The following is a 20182-nucleotide window of genomic DNA, read 5'->3' on the forward strand; positions in this document are numbered from 1 at the left end:
TCCATTGACAATAATACTAACCCTGTTGTTTTCCATTGACAATAATACTAACCCTGTAGTTTTCCATTGACAATAATACTAACCCTGTAGTTTTCCATTGACAATAATACTAACCCTGTAGTTTTCCATTGACAATAATATTAACCCTGTAGTTTTCTATTGACAATAATACTAACCCTGTAGTTTTCCAATGACAATAATATTAACCCTGTAGTTTTCTATTGACAATAATACTAACCCTGTTGTTTTCCAATGACAATAATACTAACCCTGTTGTTTTCCATTGACAATAATATTAACCCTGTAGTTTTCCATTGACAATAATACTAACCCTGTTGTTTTCTATTGACAATAATACTAACCTTGTTGTTTTCTATTGACAATACTAACCCTGTTGTTTTCTATTGACAATAATACTAACCCTGTTGTTTTCTATTGACAATAATACTAACCTTGTTGTTTTCTATTGACAATAATACTAACCCTGTTGTTTTCCATTGACAATAATACTAACCCTGTTGTTTTCCATTGACAATAATACTAACCCTGTTGTTTTCCATTGACAATAATACTAACCCTGTTGTTTTCTATTGACAATAATACTAACCCTGTTGTTTTCTATTGACAATACTAACCTTGTTGTTTTCTATTGACAATAATACTAACCTTGTTGTTTTCTATTGACAATAATACTAACCCTGTTGTTTTCTATTGACAATAATACTAACCCTGTTGTTTTCTATTGACAATAATACTAACCCTGTTGTTTTCTATTGACAATAATACTAACCCTGTTGTTTTCTATTGACAATAATACTAACCTTGTTGTTTTCTATTGACAATAATACTAACCCTGTTGTTTTCTATTGACAATAATACTAACCCTGTAGTTTTCTATTGACAATAATACTAACCCTGTAGTTTTCTATTGACAATAATACTAACCCTGTAGTTTCTATTGACAATAATACTAACCCTGTAGTTTTCTATTGACAATAATACTAACCCTGTAGTTTTCTATTGACAATAATACTAACCCTGTAGTTTTCTATTGACAATAATACTAACCCTGTAGTTTTCTATTGACAATAATACTAACCCTGTAGTTTTCCATTGACAATAATATTAACCCTGTTGTTTTCCATTGACAATAATATTAACCCTGTACTTTTCCATTGACAATAATACTAACCCTGTAGTTTTCCATTGACAATAATACTAACCCTGTTGTTTTCTATTGACAATAATACTAACCCTGTTGTTTTCTATTGACAATAATATTAACCCTGTACTTTTCCATTGACAATAATATTAACCCTGTACTTTTCCATTGACAATAATACTAACCCTGTTGTTTTCTATTGACAATAATACTAACCCTGTAGTTTTCCATTGACAATAATACTAACCCTGTAGTTTTCCATTGACAATAATACTAACCCTGTAGTTTTCCATTGACAATAATACTAACCCTGTAGTTTTCCATTGACAATAATACTAACCTTGTTGTTTTCTATTGACAATACTAACCCTGTTGTTTTCTATTGACAATAATACTAACCCTGTAGTTTTCCATTGACAATAATATTAACCCTGTTGTTTTCTATTGACAATAATACTAACCCTGTTGTTTTCCATTGACAATAATACTAACCCTGTTGTTTTCTATTGACAATAATACTAACCCTGTTGTTTTCCATTGACAATAATACTAACCCTGTTGTTTTCTATTGACAATAATACTAACCCTGTTGTTTTCCATTGACAATAATACTAACCCTGTTGTTTTCTATTGACAATAATACTAACCCTGTTGTTTTCCATTGACAATAATACTAACCCTGTTGTTTTCTATTGACAATAATACTAACCCTGTAGTTTTCCATTGACAATAATACTAACCCTGTAGTTTTCCATTGACAATAATACTAACCCTGTTGTTTTCTATTGGCAATAATACTAACCCTGTAGTTTTCCATTGACAATAATACTAACCCTGTAGTTTTCCATTGACAATAATACTAACCCTGTTGTTTTCTATTGACAATAATACTAACCCTGTAGTTTTCTATTGACAATAATACTAACCCTGTTGTTTTCTATTGACAATAATACTAACCCTGTTGTTTTCTATTGACAATAATACTAACCCTGTTGTTTTCTGTTGACAATAATACTAACCCTGTTGTTTTCTGTTGACAATAATACTAACCCTGTTGTTTTCTATTGACAATAATACTAACCCTGTGGTTTTCAAGTAAGAGAAAGCTACACAAAAAAAGGACATAATCGATTGATTCTTCTTCCCACCAACTGGGACACGGCCCGTGCATATCCATACATTCTCATGTCTTCCTGGATCTGTTTGAGGCATGGGGCAGCAGTCATTTGGCGTATCATACTCCCACCAAGAACAGAGAGCAATTATACTAAGTGGACTGGCGCCTTCTCCTGGGAATCAGTAATAAAACATTTGTTTCTGGAGACTGATTGAGGCACTGGATGGTCCCACATCAGTCATCCAATCACAGTTTGTCTGGATCTCTCAGCTGTGTCTGAGTGAGGGGGAAGGGCATGGTCTGATTGTCCTGTCCTGCAGTGTTGGTGTCCTCTACAGTCTAGACCAATTGCAACTAGTCTTGTGAAAGCCCCAGTGTGGTTGTACTGGGCGTAATTGAAGGTGGACAGTCTTTGTCACAAATCTGGGCTAGCTCCCAGATATAAGAGTAGAAAACCAAGAGGCTGCAGTCCCTCCCTCCCCTCATTCTTCCTCCACTGCTCTCGCCATCTCCCTTTCTTCTTTCATGCGCCCACACGCACGCACACACAGTACCTGACAGATGAAACCAGTGGATGTGCACTGGCGGACCCACAGACTGAACTTCCTCTTTTTCCTCTTCCTCAGCTCTCTCTCCGTACAGGTGGTGATGAACACCGGGTCCTCGTCAATAAGGGGCTCATGGAGCACCTTTGGGACAGAGGGAAAGCATCAGTATTACGTCATGGAGTACCTTTGGGACAGCATCACCTCACCAACATGTCAATCTTTCCCCTAGCAGTTTGTACAGTTCATATTCAAAGGCATCCTCAAGTTTATTAGTCGTACAGTATGTCCAGGATACACATGGTATACATCGTCCAACAAAATGCTTACTTGCAGGTTCCTTCTGGACAATGCAACAACAACAAACATAAAGGAAACCTCTCCTTCAGCCAAGAACAGGTGTATAGCCAGGGATGTCTCCTTCAGCCAAGAGCAGGTGTATAACCAGGGATGTCTCCTTCAGCCAAGAGCAGGTGTATAACCAGGGATGTCTCCTTCAGCCAAGAGCAGGTGTATAACCAGGGATGTCTCCTTCAGCCAAGAGCAGGTATATAGCCAGGGATGTCTCCTTCAGCCAAGAGCAGGTGTATAACCAGGGATGTCTCCTTCAGCCAAGAGCAGGTGTATAACCAGGGATGTCTCCTTCAGCCAAGAGCAGGTGTATAACCAGGGATGTCTCCTTCAGCCAAGAGCAGGTATATAGCCAGGGATGTCTCCTTCAGCCAAGAGCAGGTGTATAACCAGGGATGTCTCCTTCAGCCAAGAGCAGGTGTATAACCAGGGATGTCTCCTTCAGCCAAGAGCAGGTGTATAACCAGGGATGTCTCCTTCAGCCAAGAGCAGGTATATAGCCAGGGATGTCTCCTTCAGCCAAGAGCAGGTGTATAACCAGGGATGTCTCCTTCAGCCAAGAGCAGGTGTATAACCAGGGATGTCTCCTTCAGCCAAGAGCAGGTATATAGCCAGGGATGTCTCCTTCAGCCAAGAGCAGGTATATAGCCAGGGATGTCTCCTTCAGCCAAGAGCAGGTATATAGCCAGGGATGTCTCCTTCAGCCAAGAGCAGGTGTATAACCAGGGATGTGGGAACCATTAAATGCCTGAGGGTGGCAGCATGGTAGCTGTTGCTGACTGATCGTACTCTATGTGTGTGGACTACAGACAAAAGCTTGGGAGCATCTTAACATCCTACTGTTAATGAAACAGTGTGTCTAACCCCTCTATCTGTCTGGCTGGCTTTCTAGTCTGCAGAATGTCAAGTTGGCTGGACGGCCCCGGCATGCGTTGCCACAGTGATTTTGCACCAGACCAAGGAGCCACAACGAGGCACAGGTGGTGTTTGTTTTGCCCAGAACAGAACAGGCCATATTGAGTACTGTAGATGTGCTGCCTGCTACATCTCTGTTAACTCACACCTCCTACCACTGGGGAGACACACAGACACACGGCAGGCCGCCTGACTGAGGAAGTACCGACAAATGGTTTCTAGGTCTGAAGGAGAACCTGAACTGATCAGGGAGCAGGTATTTCAGACATGTATTGAGCACTGTAGAGAAGGCATGATGTGACTGGTTGTTCCAGGTTGTTTTTCCCCTATATTGATTTGTTTTGTTGATGCAATGTCACGTTGGTGATAGAAACACCTGGATCCTTTACATGGAGTCAAATAGGTCAATAAGACACAGAGACATGGTGACAGTTGACCAGAGGAATTTGTTATAAGCACTGTGTTTGAGATATTAATTATTAAGTTGGAAACAAACAGCAGCTGTTGATAGTTATCTACAGGTCTCCCTCATTAAACAGATCTTGAGCATCAAAAGGATTCACAAAAGGATTTTCTAAATTATTCAGTTATTCCTACATGGGTGAAATCAGTCACAACTCTGTGTATTGTCTGACTTTTCACTGCTGCCTGAAATATGACAGTATGGCTATAGACCTGTCCTTTAGACCCTGTGCTCTACTGATAATACTACCATCTGTTAATGCTCTGTTAGTCTTTGTCCTGTGGAGGATGGATGTGTATCAAACCCATTTCTCAACCCCAATGACTTCATCTCAGTGGAGGCCATGACAAAGATGAATTCTATCTGTCTGACAGCTACTGCTTTAGCTAAGATAGGTGGCATTCTGAGAGCCATGACCTACCTGAGAGAGACACAGTGTCTGAGAAGACAGAGATGGAAACAAAAAGGTACACCTTCTATTTGCCAGACGTGCTAGATCTCTAAACAGAGGTGTTTGTGTTGTGTACGTTAATGAGAGAGAGTAGCATTGGACAGCTACCTAAGCAGAATTGTTAGTGCCACAAAGCTCAGCAATTTGAATGTAATTTCCAAAGAACCCCTGCTATGCCAGAGATGCACTGGAAGGCTTTGACATGCACCTTTTCTTTCGTCTTAAAGTAGAAACTTCACTTAATGAGCTGTCTAAAAGGGGGAAGAAAAAACATTTCTATAAAGGCTTCTGTTATTCTCATTATAACAGGCAGAGGCGGAAGGAGGTAGGCTTCACAGACAGAAAAAAACAGTACATGGAACATTTTGGTAGACACTTTTTCTTGGCCACAGCCAGGGAAAAGGCATTCATTATTCAGACAGAACATCCATCCCCAGGCTGTGCTGATCAGAGCCCCAGACAGAGGCAGCCCAATCAGAGACAGGATATCACCAACCCCCCACTGTGGAGCTATGGAGGGCATATTTCACCTCATACCTCTACAGCTACTGGACTCAGTGATATAAATGTCCCTGGAACTCAGCAGTAAGTGCAGATAATAAAGTGAATGTCTGGATGAAAGTATTTGCATTGGAAAATGATGAGGGTTTTGAACAATGCCTGCTGGTTTTTACAGAGATATATATATATAGAGAGAGAGAGGGGAGGGAGACAGGGGAGAGAGAGAGAACAAGGAAACCAGATGTGCTATGCTATGCTCTGACTGAGTGGGTCTGCCTCATTTCCATCTAGACTCCTAGGAGTAGAGTGGAGGGGAGCGGAGGGGATCAGAGGGGAGTGGAGGGAAGTAGAGTGGAGGGGAGCAGAACAGAGGGGATTGAAGTTGAGGGGAGCGGAGGAGAAGGAAGGTGCCCAGTCAACACTCCTTTCCTCCCCTGTCAGCTCTGGGAGGCAGCAGCGTGCTGATTTGATCCGCCATGTCTGACAGGGAATTTACATGCCATGTGGAACGCCTGATGGTCACCAGGGAACACGCTGAGGCAAACTGTCAGCCTCCTGTACACTATGTATATAGTTGAGAGTACACTACACCTTGACTGACACTTTGGGCACATCCCAGAGTTATTCAATTTAGAACATTTGAACAGGCATTTCAAATAAGACAATGCAGCCTTATTATTGCCTTACTAAAATGTTATATTGGTTGTTGTATTAGTTGTTATATTGTTGTACTGGTTGTTATATTGGCTGATATATTGATTGTTATATTGGCTGTTATATTGGTTCTTATTTTGGTTGTTACAGTGCCTTCGGAAAGTATTCAGACGCCTTTACATTTTCCACATTTTGTTACATTACAGCCTTATTCTAAAATGGGTTAAAAAAAAATCCCCCCAAAAAATCACAGCAATCTACACAACATACCCAATAATGACAAAGCGAAAACAGTTTTTAAATTTTTGCAAATGCATAAAAAATAAATAACAGAAATACCTTATTTGCATAAGTATTCAGACCTTTTGCTATGAGACTCGAAATTGAGCTTGGATGCATCCTGTTTCCATTGATCATCCTTGAGATGTTTCTACCACTTGATTAGAGTCCACCAGTAGTAAACTCAATTGATTGGACATGATTTGGTAAGGCACACACCTGTCAATATAAGGTCCCACGGGTGACAGTGCATGTCTGAGCAAAAATCAAGCCATGAGGTGGAAGGAATTGTGTCGAGGCACAGATCTGGGGAAGGGTACGTAAAAATGTCTGCAGCATTGAAGGTCCCATCGAACACAGTGGCCTCCATCATTCTTAAATGGAAGAAGTTTGGAACCACCAAGACTCTTCCTAGTGCTGGCCGCCCAGCCAAACTGAGCAATCGGGGGAGAAGGGCCTTGGTCAGGGAGGTGATTGTCATTCTGATAGAGCTCCAGAGTTCCTGCAGCACTCCATCAATCAAGCTTTTATGGAAGAGTGGCCAGACGGAAGCCACTCCTCAGTAAAAGGCACATGATAGTCCACTTGGAGTTTGTCAGAAGGCACCTAAAGGAGTCAGACCATGAGAAACAAGCTTCTCTGGTCTGATAAAACCAAGATTGATCTCTTTGGCCTGAAAGCCAAGCATCACGTCTGGCGGAAACCTAGCACCATCCCTACGATGAAGCATGGTGTTGGCAGCATCATGCTGTGGGGATGTTTTTCAGCAGCAGCGACTGGGAGACTAGTCAGGATTGAGGGAAAGATGAGTGGAGCAAAGTACAGAGAGATCCTTGATGAAAACCTGCTCCAGAGTGCTCAGGACCTCAGACTGAGGCGAAGGTTCACTTTCCAACAGGACAACAACCCTAAGCACACAGCCAAGACAACACAGGAGTGGCTTCGGGACAAGTCTCTGAATGTCCTTGAGTGGCCCAGCCAGAGCCTGGACTTGAACCCAATTGAACATCTCTGGAGAGACCTGGAAATAGCTGTGCAGCAACACTCCCCATCCAACCTGACAGAGCTTGAGAGGATCTGCAGATAAGAATGGGAGAAACTCCCCAAATACAGGTGTGCCCAAGAAGTCTCGAGGCTGTAATCGCTGCCAAAGGTGCTACAACAAAGTACTGAGTAAAGGGTCTGAATACTTCTGTAAATGTGATTTCATTTTTTGGGGGGGTGGGGTTTTGAAAAAAAATCTAAACATCTGTTTTTGCTTTGTCATTATGAGTATTGTGTGCAGATTGATGAGGGGGAAAACTATGTAATCCATTTTAGAATAAGGCTGTAACATATCAAAATGTTAAAAAAATCAAGGGGTCTGAATACTTTCCGAATGCACTGTATATTGTTATATTGGTTGTGATATTGCTATATTAGTTGTATTGGTTATATTAGTTGTTATATTGGTTGTTAAATTGTTATATTGTTTGTTGTATTGGTTGTAATATTGTTAAATTGGTTGTGATATTGGTTGTTGCATTGGCTGTTATTGGTATATTGGTTGTGATATTGGTATATTGGTTGTGATATTGGTATATTGGTTGTAATATTGGTTTATTGGTTGTAATATTGGTTTATTGGTTGTAATATTGGTTGTGATATTGGTTTATTGGTTGTAATATTGGTTGTGATATTGGTTTATTGGTTGTAATATTGGTTTATTGGTTGTAATACTGGTTTATTGGTTGTGATACTGGTTTATTGGTTGTAATACTGGTATATTGGTTGTAATACTGGTATATTGGTTGTAATACTGGTATATTGGTTGTAATACTGGTATATTGGTTGTAATACTGGTATATTGGTTGTAATACTGGTATATTGGTTGTAATATTGGTATATTGGTTGTAATATTGGTTTATTGGTTGTAATATTGGTTTATTGGTTGTAATATTGGTATATTGGTTGTAATATTGGTATATTGGTTGTTATACGGGTTGTAATATTTTATTTTGGTTGTTATATCACAACCAATATACCAATATAACAACCAATATCACAACAAATATACCAATATAACAACCAATATCACAACCAATATACCAATATTGGTCGTTATCTTGTTATATTGGTTGTTGTATTGGTTGTTATCTTGTTATATTGGTTGTTGTATTGGTTGTAATATTGTTATATTGGTTGTTGTATTGGTTGTAATATTGTTATATTGGTTGTTGTATTGGTTGTAATATTGTTATATTGGTTGTTGTATTGGTTGTAATATTGTTGTATTGGTTGTTGTATTGGTTGTTGTATTGGTTGTAATATTGTTATATTGGTTGTTGTATTGGTTTATTGGTTGTAATATTGTTATATTGGTTGTTGTATTGGTTGTTGTATTGGTTGTTGTATTGGTTGTAATATTGTTGTATTGGTTGTTGTATTGGTTGTAATATTGTTATATTGGTTGTTGTATTGGTTGTAATATTGTTATATTGGTTGTTGTATTGGTTGTAATATTGTTGTATTGGTTGTTGTATTGGTTGTTGTGTTGGTTGTAATATTGTTATATTGGTTGTTGCATTGGTTGTTGTATTGGTTGTATTGGTTGTTGTATTGGTTGTTGTATTGGTTGTTGTATTGGTTGTATTGGTTGTTGTATTGGTTGTTGTATTGGTTGTATTGGTTGTTGTATTGGTTGTTGTATTGGTTGTAATATTGTTATATTGGTTGTTGTGTTGGTTGTTGTGTTGTTGTATTGCCTTTTATAGTGTTATATTGGTTGTAATAGTGTTATATTGGTTGTTGTATTGGTAGTTATATTGGTTGTTATATGTTGTATTGGTTGTTGTATTGGTTGCTGTATTGGTTGTAATATTGTTATATTGGTTGTTGTATTGCCTTTTATAGTGTTATATTGGTTGTAATATTGTTATATTGGTTGTTGTATTGGTAGTTATATTGTTGTATTGGTTGTTATATTGATTGTAAAAGTGTTGTTATATTGCTATATTTGTAGTTATATTGGTTGTAATATTGTTGTTATATTTGTAGTTATATTGGTTGTAATATTGTTATATTGGTTGTAATTGTCACGTCCTGACCATAGAAAGCCTTTATTTTCTATGGTAGAGTAAGTCAGGGCGTGACTAGGGGTTTAGTTTGTTTTTTCTATGTTGGTGTTTTAGTGTGATTCACAATTAGAGGCAGCTGGCTATCGTTGTCTCTAATTGGGGATCATACTGAAGTAGCATTTTTCCCACATGTGTGTTATGGGATATTGTTTTGTTTTGAGTAGTGCACGTTGCACCTCTGTAGTCACGGTTTGTTGTTCGTTTATTGTTTGTTTGGCTAAGTTTCACTTTCTAATAAATTATGTGGAACTCTACATTCGCTGTGCCTTGGTCAATCTCTACAAACAAAAGTGACAGAATATCCCATCAACAAAGGACCAAGCAGAGTGCCCAGGAGGAGGAAGTATCCTGGACTTGGGAAGAGATTCTGGATGGGAAGGGATCCTGGCAGGACAGGATCACCTTCCATGGCGGGAGACGCAAGTGGTGAAGGAAGGACAGCGACGACGACAGGGTTCGCGGCCACGACGCAAGCCAAAGATGCAGCCTCAAAATATTTTTTTGGGGGGGTGGGGGGGGGGGGGGGGCGCACACGGGGTAGTCTGCGAAGTTGAGGTGTGAGTCAGAGACCGAGGAGGAATATTGGGATAGAGTGAGAAGTGGTTGGCGAAAGTTGAGGAGAGTGATGAGAGAGAGCCGTTGGTTTGGCGTAGTATGCACGGCATTCGCCCTGAGGAGCGTGTTAGCCGCCCGATGCCACCTGAGTCAGCTCCCCGTACTCGTCCTGAGAAGTGTGTTAAAGTTCTGGTACAATTGATGCCGGCTATATGCACCAGGTCTCCAGTGCGCCTTCACAGCCCAGTACGTCCTGTGCCTGCTCCTCGCACTCTTCCACCAGTGCGCCTCCCTAGTCCAGTACGTCCTGTGCCTCCTCCCCGCACTCACCCTGAAGTGCGTGTCACTAGTCCGGTGCCACCTGTACCGGCCCCACGCACCAGGTCTCCAGTGCGCCTTCACAGCCCAGTACGTCCTGTGCCTGCTCCTCGCACTCTTCCACCAGTGCGCCTCCCCAGTCCAGAACGTCCTGTGCCTGCTCCTTGCGCTCGCCCTGAGGAGCGTGTCACCAGCCCGGTACCACCAGTGCCGGCCCCACGCACCAGGCTTCCGGTGACGATCCCCGGTCCGGAGCTTCCGGCGACGGTTCCCAGTCCGGAGCTTCCGGCGACGGTCAGCGGTCCGGAACCTCCAGCTCCATGGCCGGAGCCTTCCCCTGCGTCGATGCCCAGTCTGAGCACGGCGTCCAGTTCAGCTCCAAGGCCAGAGTCTTCTTCTGCGTTGGTGCCCATTCCAGGCACAGCTTTCAGTCCCGCTCCATGGCGGGAGCCATCCCCTGCGCCGATGTCGAGTCCAAACACGGCATCCAGTCCAGCTCCATGGCAGGAGCCCTCCTCTGCGCCGATGCCCAGTCCAGACACGGCATCCAGTCCCGCTCCATGGCAGGATTCTTCCTCTGCGCCGATGTTTGGTCCGAACACGGCGTCCAGTCCCGCTCCATGGCAGGAGTCTTCTTCTGCACCTAGGTCCAGTCCAGGCACAGTGTTCAGCCTGGGTCCATGGCTGGATCTGCGGGTACTTCGCCCCGCACCAGAGCCGCCACCGACACTAGACACCACCCCCCCCCCCCCCCCCCCCCTTTTTGTTTCAGGTTTTGCGGTCCGCACCTTTGGGGGGGGGTACTGTCACATCCTGACCATAGAAAGCCTTTATTTTCTGTCGTAGAGTAGGTCAGGGCGTGACTAGGGTTTAGTCTAGTTTATATTTTCTATGTGGGGTTCTAGTTTTTTTTTATGTTGGTGTTTTAGTATGATTCCCAATTAGAGGCAGCTGGCTATCATTGTCTCTAATTGGGGATCATACTTAAGTAGCATTTTTTCCACATGTGTGTTATGGGATATTGTATTGTTTTGAGTAGTGCACGTTGCACCTCTGTAGTCACAGTTTGTTGTTCGTTTATTGTTTATTTTGTTTCACTTTATAATAAATTATGTGGAACTCTACATTTGTGCCTTGGTCCATCTCTACAAACGAACGTGACAGTAATATTGGTAGTCCTGACATTTAATCCTAGTAAAAAGTCCCTGTCTTAGGTCAGTTAGGATCACCACTTTATTTTAAGAATGTGAAATGTCAGAATAATAGTAGAGAGAATGATTTATTTCAGCTTTCAACACATTCCCAGTGGGTCAGAAATGTACATACACTCAATTAGTATTTGGTAGCATTGCCTTTACATTTCTTAACTTGGGTCACATGTTTCGGGTAGGCATCCACAAGCTTCCCACAATAAGTTGGGTGAATTTTGGCCCATTCCTCCTGTCAGAGCTGGTGTAACTGAGTCAGGTGTGTAGGCCTCCTTGCTTGCACATGCTTTTCCAGTTCTGCCCACAAATTTTCTATAGGATTGAGGTTAGGGCTTTGTGATGGCCACTCCAATACCTTGACTTTGTTGTCCTTAAGCCATTTTGCCACACCATTGGAAGTATGCTTGGGGTCATTGTCCATTTGGAAGACCCATTTGCGACCAAGCTTTAACTTCCTGACTGATGTCTTGATGTTGCTTCAATATATCCACATAATTCTCCTTCCTCACGATGCCATCTATTTTGTGAAGTGCACCAGTCCCTCCTGCAGCAAAGTACCCCCACAACATGATGCTGCCACACCCGTGCTTCACGGTTGGGATGGTGTTCTTCGGCTTGGAAGCATCCCCCTTTTTGCTCCAAACATAACAATGGTCATTATGGCCAAACAGTTCTATTTTTGTTTCATCAGACCAGAGGACATTTTTCCAAAAAGTACGATCTTTGTCCCCATGTGCAGTTGCAAACCGTAGTCTGGCTTTTTTATGGCGGTTTTGGAGCAGTGGCTTCTTCCTTGCTGAGCAGCCTTTCAGGTTATGTCGATTGTAGGACTCGTTTTACTGTGAATATAGATAATTTTGTACCTGCATCTTCACAAGGTCCTTTGCTGTTGTTATGGGATTGATTTGCACTTTTCGCACCAAAGTAAGTTCATCTCTAGGAGACGGAACGCGTCTCCTTCCTGAGTGGTATGATGGCTGCGTGGTCCCATGGTGTTTATACTTGCGTACTATTGATTCTACAGATGAACGTAGTACCTTCAGGCGTTTGGAAATTGCTCCCAAGGATGAACCAGACTTGTGGAGGTTTTTAAAAAAAAAATGGCTTATTGGCTTATTTCTTTTGATTTTTTGCCATGATGCCAAGCAAAGAGGCCCTGAGAATGAAGGTAGGTCTTGAAATACATCCACAGGTACACCTGCAATTGACTCAAATGATGTCAATTAACCTATCAGAACCTTCTAAAGCATTTTCTGGAATTTTTCAAGCGTTTTAAAGGTGTCATGCACAAAGTAGATGTCCTAACCGACTTGCCAAAACTATAGTTTTGTTAACAAGAAATTTGTGGAGTGGTTGAAAAATGAATTTCAATGAGTCCAACCAAAGTGTATGTAAATTTCCGACTTCAACTGTATATTGGTCGTTCTATTGCTATATTTGTTGTGATACTGGATGTGATAGTGCTTGTTATATTGGTCGTAATATTGGTATATTTGTTGTGATACTGGTTGTTATATTGGTTGGCTATTTTACAAAGTTGGGTATGTCTGTGTCAAAGTAGTAATTTAAAACTGAAATAGAACAGAGGACAGGTGGAGAAATCCCTGACATGGCTACGTTGACATTTAGTGCAAATACCCTGTGCAGTAACTAGTAGGCTTAGGGGCACATTCTAAATCAGTTAGAAATACGCTTTGGGCTCAGAAATTGCAGTCTGAAGTCACTATGGATAAAAAAAATGGATCACTAATCTGACCCTCTCTTTGATACCAAAATACAGCATAACCTTCCAACATGTAACACAGAGGCAGTCATATGTCATTATTTCTGTGAAGGCAACAACATTTCGACTTCGCATCCTCCCAGCCCACTTCTTCCTATCAAAGAAAGAGAAGACAGGTTGTCCTCCTTTCAGGAAAGTTCACATTGCCAAGATTCTGAAAGAGTTGGTTGAATTCCCATGGGAGGGTGCACATTGGCTCATGTCAATCAATTCATATTGCAGCAAGGATATTCAGTGTGCATTGGCTTGTTTCTGAACTTAATCTTAACCAATCCCTCTTAATTAAATGACCCAAATACACGTTATTCAGCTGCTGCCAGATATTAGATTAACATTTGAATAGAGTTTAATTAGACAGAAAACAAGTTTACTCTTCACAGATAAATATTCAGCTCCCAAAGAAGTTAACTATGAGTCTGTTCTAAACTAGAACAAACATGGACACAACGTACTGTGTTCCAGGAATGTTTGTCCAAATGACAACCTACCTATCTGACCACTGTGTTGTATTTTGAGTCTGGTCTAAAAGTACCCAGAGCCGAACACACCAAGCTGCCCGCTGGGCACAAATGTCAACAAATTTGAATTGAAGGCAGTCACTTCAGGAAGTGATTTTTTTTTTATTTTAAATAATTTAAAAAAGGAAAAACTTTAAATAAAATTCAAGTTCACTCGAATTGACCCCAGCCCTGTCATCTGTACTAAACATGTCCAAAGCTGAACAGTACACACAGCAGCCTACTGCCATACCTGAGTCTGTGAGGGGCGGAAGGTGCTGCAGCCGAACGACTGCTGCAGTGAGTCCAGGAAGGGCTGGATCTTGTAGAGGCCATGGCTGCCGTGGCTGGAGCGGAAGGCCACGATGTGGAAGTACTTGAGAATCTTCTCGAAGCGCGCCTGGCTCATCTTGAGTGCGATGCTGCGGTTGCTAAAGAAGCCACTGCTCCAGATGCTGAGCACTGACTCACAGCGGTGAACGCTGGTGGAAGTCACAAAGCCCAGGAAGGCCTTCATCTCGGCCGCCGTCACGTTCCGCCAGCCCTCGTCGCTGCCGAAGCGCTCCTGGTACTTCTTGGCGTACATGTTGGTCTGCGTCACCATGTTCTGGATGGCGTTGTCGGGCACAAAGAGCTGGAAGAAGTCCATGCAAGTGGCTGTGGCTGGCATTCTCTGGGTAGGGCCTGGTGACAGGGAGAGAGACAGACAGATGATGGAGCTGCAGTCAAAGCATCACTCGCTCATTAAAACCTGCCTCTCAGATTGTTATTTTCATTTGACAGCATCAATCACACATTACTTGTAAATTGAGTCTTACTGTGTAAACGACTATGATTTCTAAAAAGGGAATTACATTACTTTGACAGTATGGAGCTATTTTGTGCATTGAGTTATTTTGTAAATTAAAAAAGCACAACGTGTAGCATTTCTTTCCAGTCTTTGTTATTTGGATTGTGCTGTCAACCCTAGGGCTGCAATCAACTTCTATTCAACATGACAGTAACCATAATGTAATCGAAACAAGAATCAAGCCTTTTGGGCTTGAGGGAAGGGTTCATTATTGTCATGTGCTACACTATAGTGGATAGAAAAAGTCTTGTCTCGAACGTGTCAGATGAACATTCCCACTTATGCAAGCCGACAACTATAACCGTTTGGAAAAGCCCACTCATCGACATTGACATACTGTAGTTTCCAATGCATTGTAATCCGCACCTCCAACAACGCATCTGTCAAACTACTCAAGTTTGCAGATGACACCACTCTGGTCGGTCTCATCACCGACGGCAATGAGTCCATGTACCGTGGAGAGGTCGACCGGCTATCCACTGGGCACAGACGTCAGTTAAATTTGGTTGAGTTGTCAACTAACGTGAATTCAACGCGAAATCAACAAAAAATGTTACCTCGTCAATGGATTAGGTTAAAAGTTGGGTGAAAAAAAGACTACATTTTCTTACGTTGATGACTTTTTTTGTAATCCAATCAGTTTTCCACATTGATTTGTATTTTTTTTTATGACATGGAAACAACATTGATTCAACCAGTTTTTGCCCAGTGGGTAGTGGCCTGGTGCAGTCACAATAACCTAAAACACAGACAAAAGCGTGGAGATGGTAGTTGACTTCAGAAAACGCCCCTCACCATCTCTCCCCCTCGAGATTGATGGCTCAAGTGTTAGCACAGCTGAATCATTCAAATTCCTGGGGACCATCATCTCCCACAGTCTCAAGTGGGAGGACAACATCACATCACCAACCAGCCAGTTTCTTCCCCCGGGCTGTGGCCCTCACCAACCGGCCATCTGGCCCATAGAGACTATGCACTCTATGCTACAGTTTATTAGGTATACCACCCCATTCACGAAAATGGTTCGCTCCTCAGACATTTGAGTCACATGGCAGTGGCTTGCTATATAAAGCAGGCAGACGGGCATCGAGGCATTCAGTTACTGCTCAATTGAACGTTAGAATGCAAGCTAACAGGCGGACCAAACAGGCAAATAACGGCACAGTACAACAGTGGTGTGCAGAACGGCATCTCGGAGCGCACAACTCGTCGATCCTTGCCATGGATGGTCTATTGCAGCAGACCACCACACCAGATTCCACTCCTATCAGCTAAAAACAAGAAGTGGCTCCAGTGAGCATATGATCACCAACACTGGACAGTTGAGGAGTGAAAAACATTTGGTCCGACACCTGGTCTGACGAATCTCGGTTCCTGTTGCGTCATGCTGATGGCAGAGTCAGGATTTGGCGTAAGCAGCATGAGTCCATGGCCCCATCCTGCCTGGTGTCAACGGTACAGGTTGGTGGCAGTGGTGTAATGGTGTGGAGAATGTTTTCCTGGCACACGTTAGGTCCCTTGATACCAAGCAACGTTTCCATGCCCCGAATAATTGACTGTTCTGGAGGCAAAGGGGTACTAGATGGATGTACCTAATAAACTGGCCACTGAGTGTATATTCTTACTGATACTGTAAATGTGTACATCCACTGTATACCCACTGTATATCAACCGTAAACCCAAGAATAGAACCTTGATTAAAACTGCAGCACTGAGCTGTCACAGGTCATCATCACATCTGTTAATTAACTGTGTAAGCTGTGGGTGTAAAGTATCTCTGGACTTAAGCAGGCCCTGGGTTAGAGGAGGGTTTGGCTGGGAGGCCGTCACTGTAAATAAGAACTTGTTCTAAACTGACTTGCCTAGTTAAATAAAGGTTAATTAATGACACATCACAAAACCAGTGATGAAACTCATTGAACTGTCGCTCTCTAATCTTGTAAAGTCAGTAAGGGAGTAGAGTAAAAGCTGATGAACCAAAATATGTAATAAAATTATCCGCTTTTAATTATGAGAGAGAGTCACACCTATTTTTCTTGGCACACTTGTAAAGTATGCACATTCACTGGAGTGAGAAGGCGTCTTGAAACAGAAGTAGAAGTTCAGGCCCAGTAAACCAGTATTTATCTCATTCTCTGGAACAAATTGATACATCTGAAACAAACTATATCTGGAAGTTTGGATTGGCCAACTGCTAAAAGCCATTTGGCTAAAATGAAGAATCTCATGTCCTCTACGTCCAGCCTAGAGATAAGGAAAATGTTAGGTCTCAAAAGGACCATAATCAACTAGTTTGGTTTGCCGAAGAAATAAATACTTTTTATTTTACTACTCTTGCAATGAGTGTACATGTCAGGTTGACAGAGCTAAAAATGGTTACTTTTGGGCCCTTAGTTCCTCAAACCCAGACTGTGAGAGAGATACATCTAATTAGGCTACAGGCCAAAGGGTGGGTCACACTACAGACCTAGACACGGTTTCAAAAACCACTTCTTTAATCCAGTAGACTTTCAAATCTGGCAGCAAAGTGCAAAATACAGGATGACTGTCTTAGAGGCAGGGATTTCCAAAGACAGATGCCATAAAATCAATACAGTAAACAGAAGTCTGGCCAAAAATGAACTTATGGAATAGAATGGTTTTATTCCCTTGATTAAGAATTCCATTGTGGGAAATTCCTGACAACACCGCGGTAGAATGTCTAAGACGAACATACTGTAGATAATGTATGTGCCATTCAATAAAGTGAAATGGAGCTTGATTCTACAGCCTTTTCTATCATAATTATGTTACATAATACATTATACGGTAATAGATTATACAGTATTATATTGTAATCCACGGAGGTTGTCCTAACGTGCATATACACACTGCAGAGATTTTACTAGGATAATGAAATTAACTAATAGAATGACATTTCAGACCCATGGACATGCTTACTAAGTACTGCCTATCCCTGCTATAACTGTGGGATTTTCATATCGGACTAAATATCAATTATACAGACTCCATCTCTCATTTTCCCAATGAAAAATGTATATTGTGGTTTATTTATGTATGATAGCTAGTGTCCTGTAGAAGTGATGTTCTAACTCTAGTTTCTCCTTGAGACATGCGGACCTTGTACTGGACAGTCTTCTCCTCAGTGAGCACCAGTTTGCTGCATGGAAACCTTCCGTTGACCTAACCTTAATGACAAAACCACCTCATGTTCATCTTTCCTGGCCACACTGTGTCTTGCCTATTTGCTCATATACTAATGGGTTGGACACAGTCAAGCTTTTACTGCAATTTGGCTGAGGAATTTGTTTCAAATACACCTGCCAACACTATTGTTTGTGTCAACAGTCTCAAATAACTTTGTGGTGATTGTGAGAAAGCAAACCATTTTCTAGTGGAGACAGAGACCGCCACACATACTGTAGTGTAGATTATAAAGTACAAAGACTTCTGTATACTGAAGTGATTCCCAAGGCAATGTCTTGTGCCTGAAATGTATTGGCTAACGCCACCACCTGTCATTGCCTGTGATGAAGCCTATACCAAAGCCTACAGGCAGATGGCATGATTTTCTCTCACGTCGTGACAGTGGCACAAGGCACCACCCAGACCACCTTGGAGAGAGAGGGAGGCATTTATTTGCAAGTCAGTGAGAGAGTGTTCAAACAGAGTAATGATGAAGGGAGGAACCTCAACCTACACATGCTTATTTAGTTTGACATACAGTATCTATGCAATAACACCTATTTTACGACTGACCAGAACTGTAATACATTGATCATTTTACAGGACATTTGTAAGGATAACAATATGACATTTGGTTAGGTTGTTGGTACTAGAATGGGTTTAACTCCTGAAGTATGACTGGTAACTACTAGGTATTACTTTACAGTGGCAACACTGGGAAACCATATTTTTTTTTAATTCTCTTTAAAGTCCCAGTGCAGTCAAAAACATGATTACCGGTGTTTTATATATATTTTCACACTATGAGGTTGGATTAATACTTTCAAATTGTGAAAAGGATGCTAATGCCCTTTTAGTGTAAGAGCTGTTGGAAAAGACTGCCTGAAATATCAGCCTGTATTGCTGATGGAGTTTTGGCCTGCTTGGTGACATCTCCAGGCGGTAAATTACTTAATAGACCAATAAGAATGAGAGTTCCAAACCTCTCTGCCAATAACAGCAAGTTTTCAGTTTTCCTCTCCCCACACAGACCACTACCAGACAGTCCTAGCAAAATTCTTGCTTAACAAATTGCTCTTTGCTAAGAAGCTATTTTTGACCAATTTAATCTTAAACAATCTCAGTAAGGTTCTTAATTGTTACACAGAAATGATTTGATATTGAGATCAAATAAAGGCTACATTGGACCTTTAAACTCTGCCATGGGCATGCAATAGGAGACTGAGATAATGGAATAAACATTACCATTACTTTACAGGCCCTCCATCATTGATCGTAGCAGCTGAACCTTCCATGAAGATGTAAGAGGGGAGATGGTCATTCATCTCCACTTAGAGTTAATTTGTCATGGCTGCCAGTGCCTCGCCTCTCTCTCAACCTATGATGTTTGAACAAACAGTGCTCCCTGGTCCATACCCAGCAGCCACACATATAGGCCTACAATCTGCACTATAAACAGCGATCTAGGGGTGCTTTCAAGACGTGCACCACTAACATGTTCTACACAGCAGCTCTTACTATACCGCCATAGACTACCTAGGTCACCTTACAGTATATTGCCAATGTAAAAAATACAAAATATTCCTGCCAATGAACATCCTCTATCGTATTTTTACCTTTCTTGGAGGTCCAAAATTCAGATTGGTGTAACGGATGTGAAATGGCTAGCTAGTTAGCGGGTACGCGCTAATAGCATTTCAATCGGTTACGTCACTTGCTCTGAGACCTGAAGTAGGGTTTCCCCTTGCTCTGCAAGGGCCGTGGCCTTTGTGGAGCGATGGGTAACGACGCTTCGTGGGTGTCAGTTGTTGATGTGTGCAGAGGGTCCCTGGTTCGCGCCCGTGTCGGGGCGAGGGGACGGTTTAAAGTTATACTGTTACATTGGCATACTTCAATGCCTTAGTTGGCAAATACATGTGGCTGAACAGGCAAAGATGTTGCACAACGATATTAGTCTCTGGAGATGCAGGGAGAGGAACAAAGAAGCAGAGAGAGTTCTCTTAGGCTCCTCTGCAACTTGTCCCCTATGTCCATTTACTGTTTGGTCCCCAGTGCAGTGCAGTGTGGGCTATTTCATTTGGATAATTAAATAGCCAAATTCATATAAGCCACAATTCTCCAAGAAATTAATCCATATTGTGACATGATCCTTTATTAAAGGACACTTGGGCTTTCTTTCTCTCTCCCTCTTTTTCTTGACCTGCTGTTCAATCAGGAGTTAGGACCTACAA

At 41.8% G+C, this 20182-nt stretch overlaps 1 protein-coding gene across 1 annotated transcript in view; it reads right to left on the bottom strand.

Annotated features, from left to right (window-relative positions):
- pgbd5 (piggyBac transposable element derived 5) overlaps positions 1 to 20182 on the bottom strand; it is a 32224-nt gene that overhangs the window by 11592 nt on the left and 450 nt on the right. Inside the window, exons 2-3 of the mRNA XM_038990671.1 lie at positions 14169 to 14599; positions 2834 to 2968 (exon numbers count right to left, since the gene is read on the bottom strand). Coding sequence (XP_038846599.1) covers positions 2834 to 2968; positions 14169 to 14599 — 566 coding nt within the window. The remainder of the gene's footprint in view (positions 1 to 2833; positions 2969 to 14168; positions 14600 to 20182) is intronic.

The sequence above is a fragment of the Salvelinus namaycush genome, chromosome 4 (genome assembly GCF_016432855.1).
Source record: "Salvelinus namaycush isolate Seneca chromosome 4, SaNama_1.0, whole genome shotgun sequence".
Taxonomy (NCBI): Eukaryota; Metazoa; Chordata; class Actinopteri; order Salmoniformes; family Salmonidae; genus Salvelinus; species Salvelinus namaycush.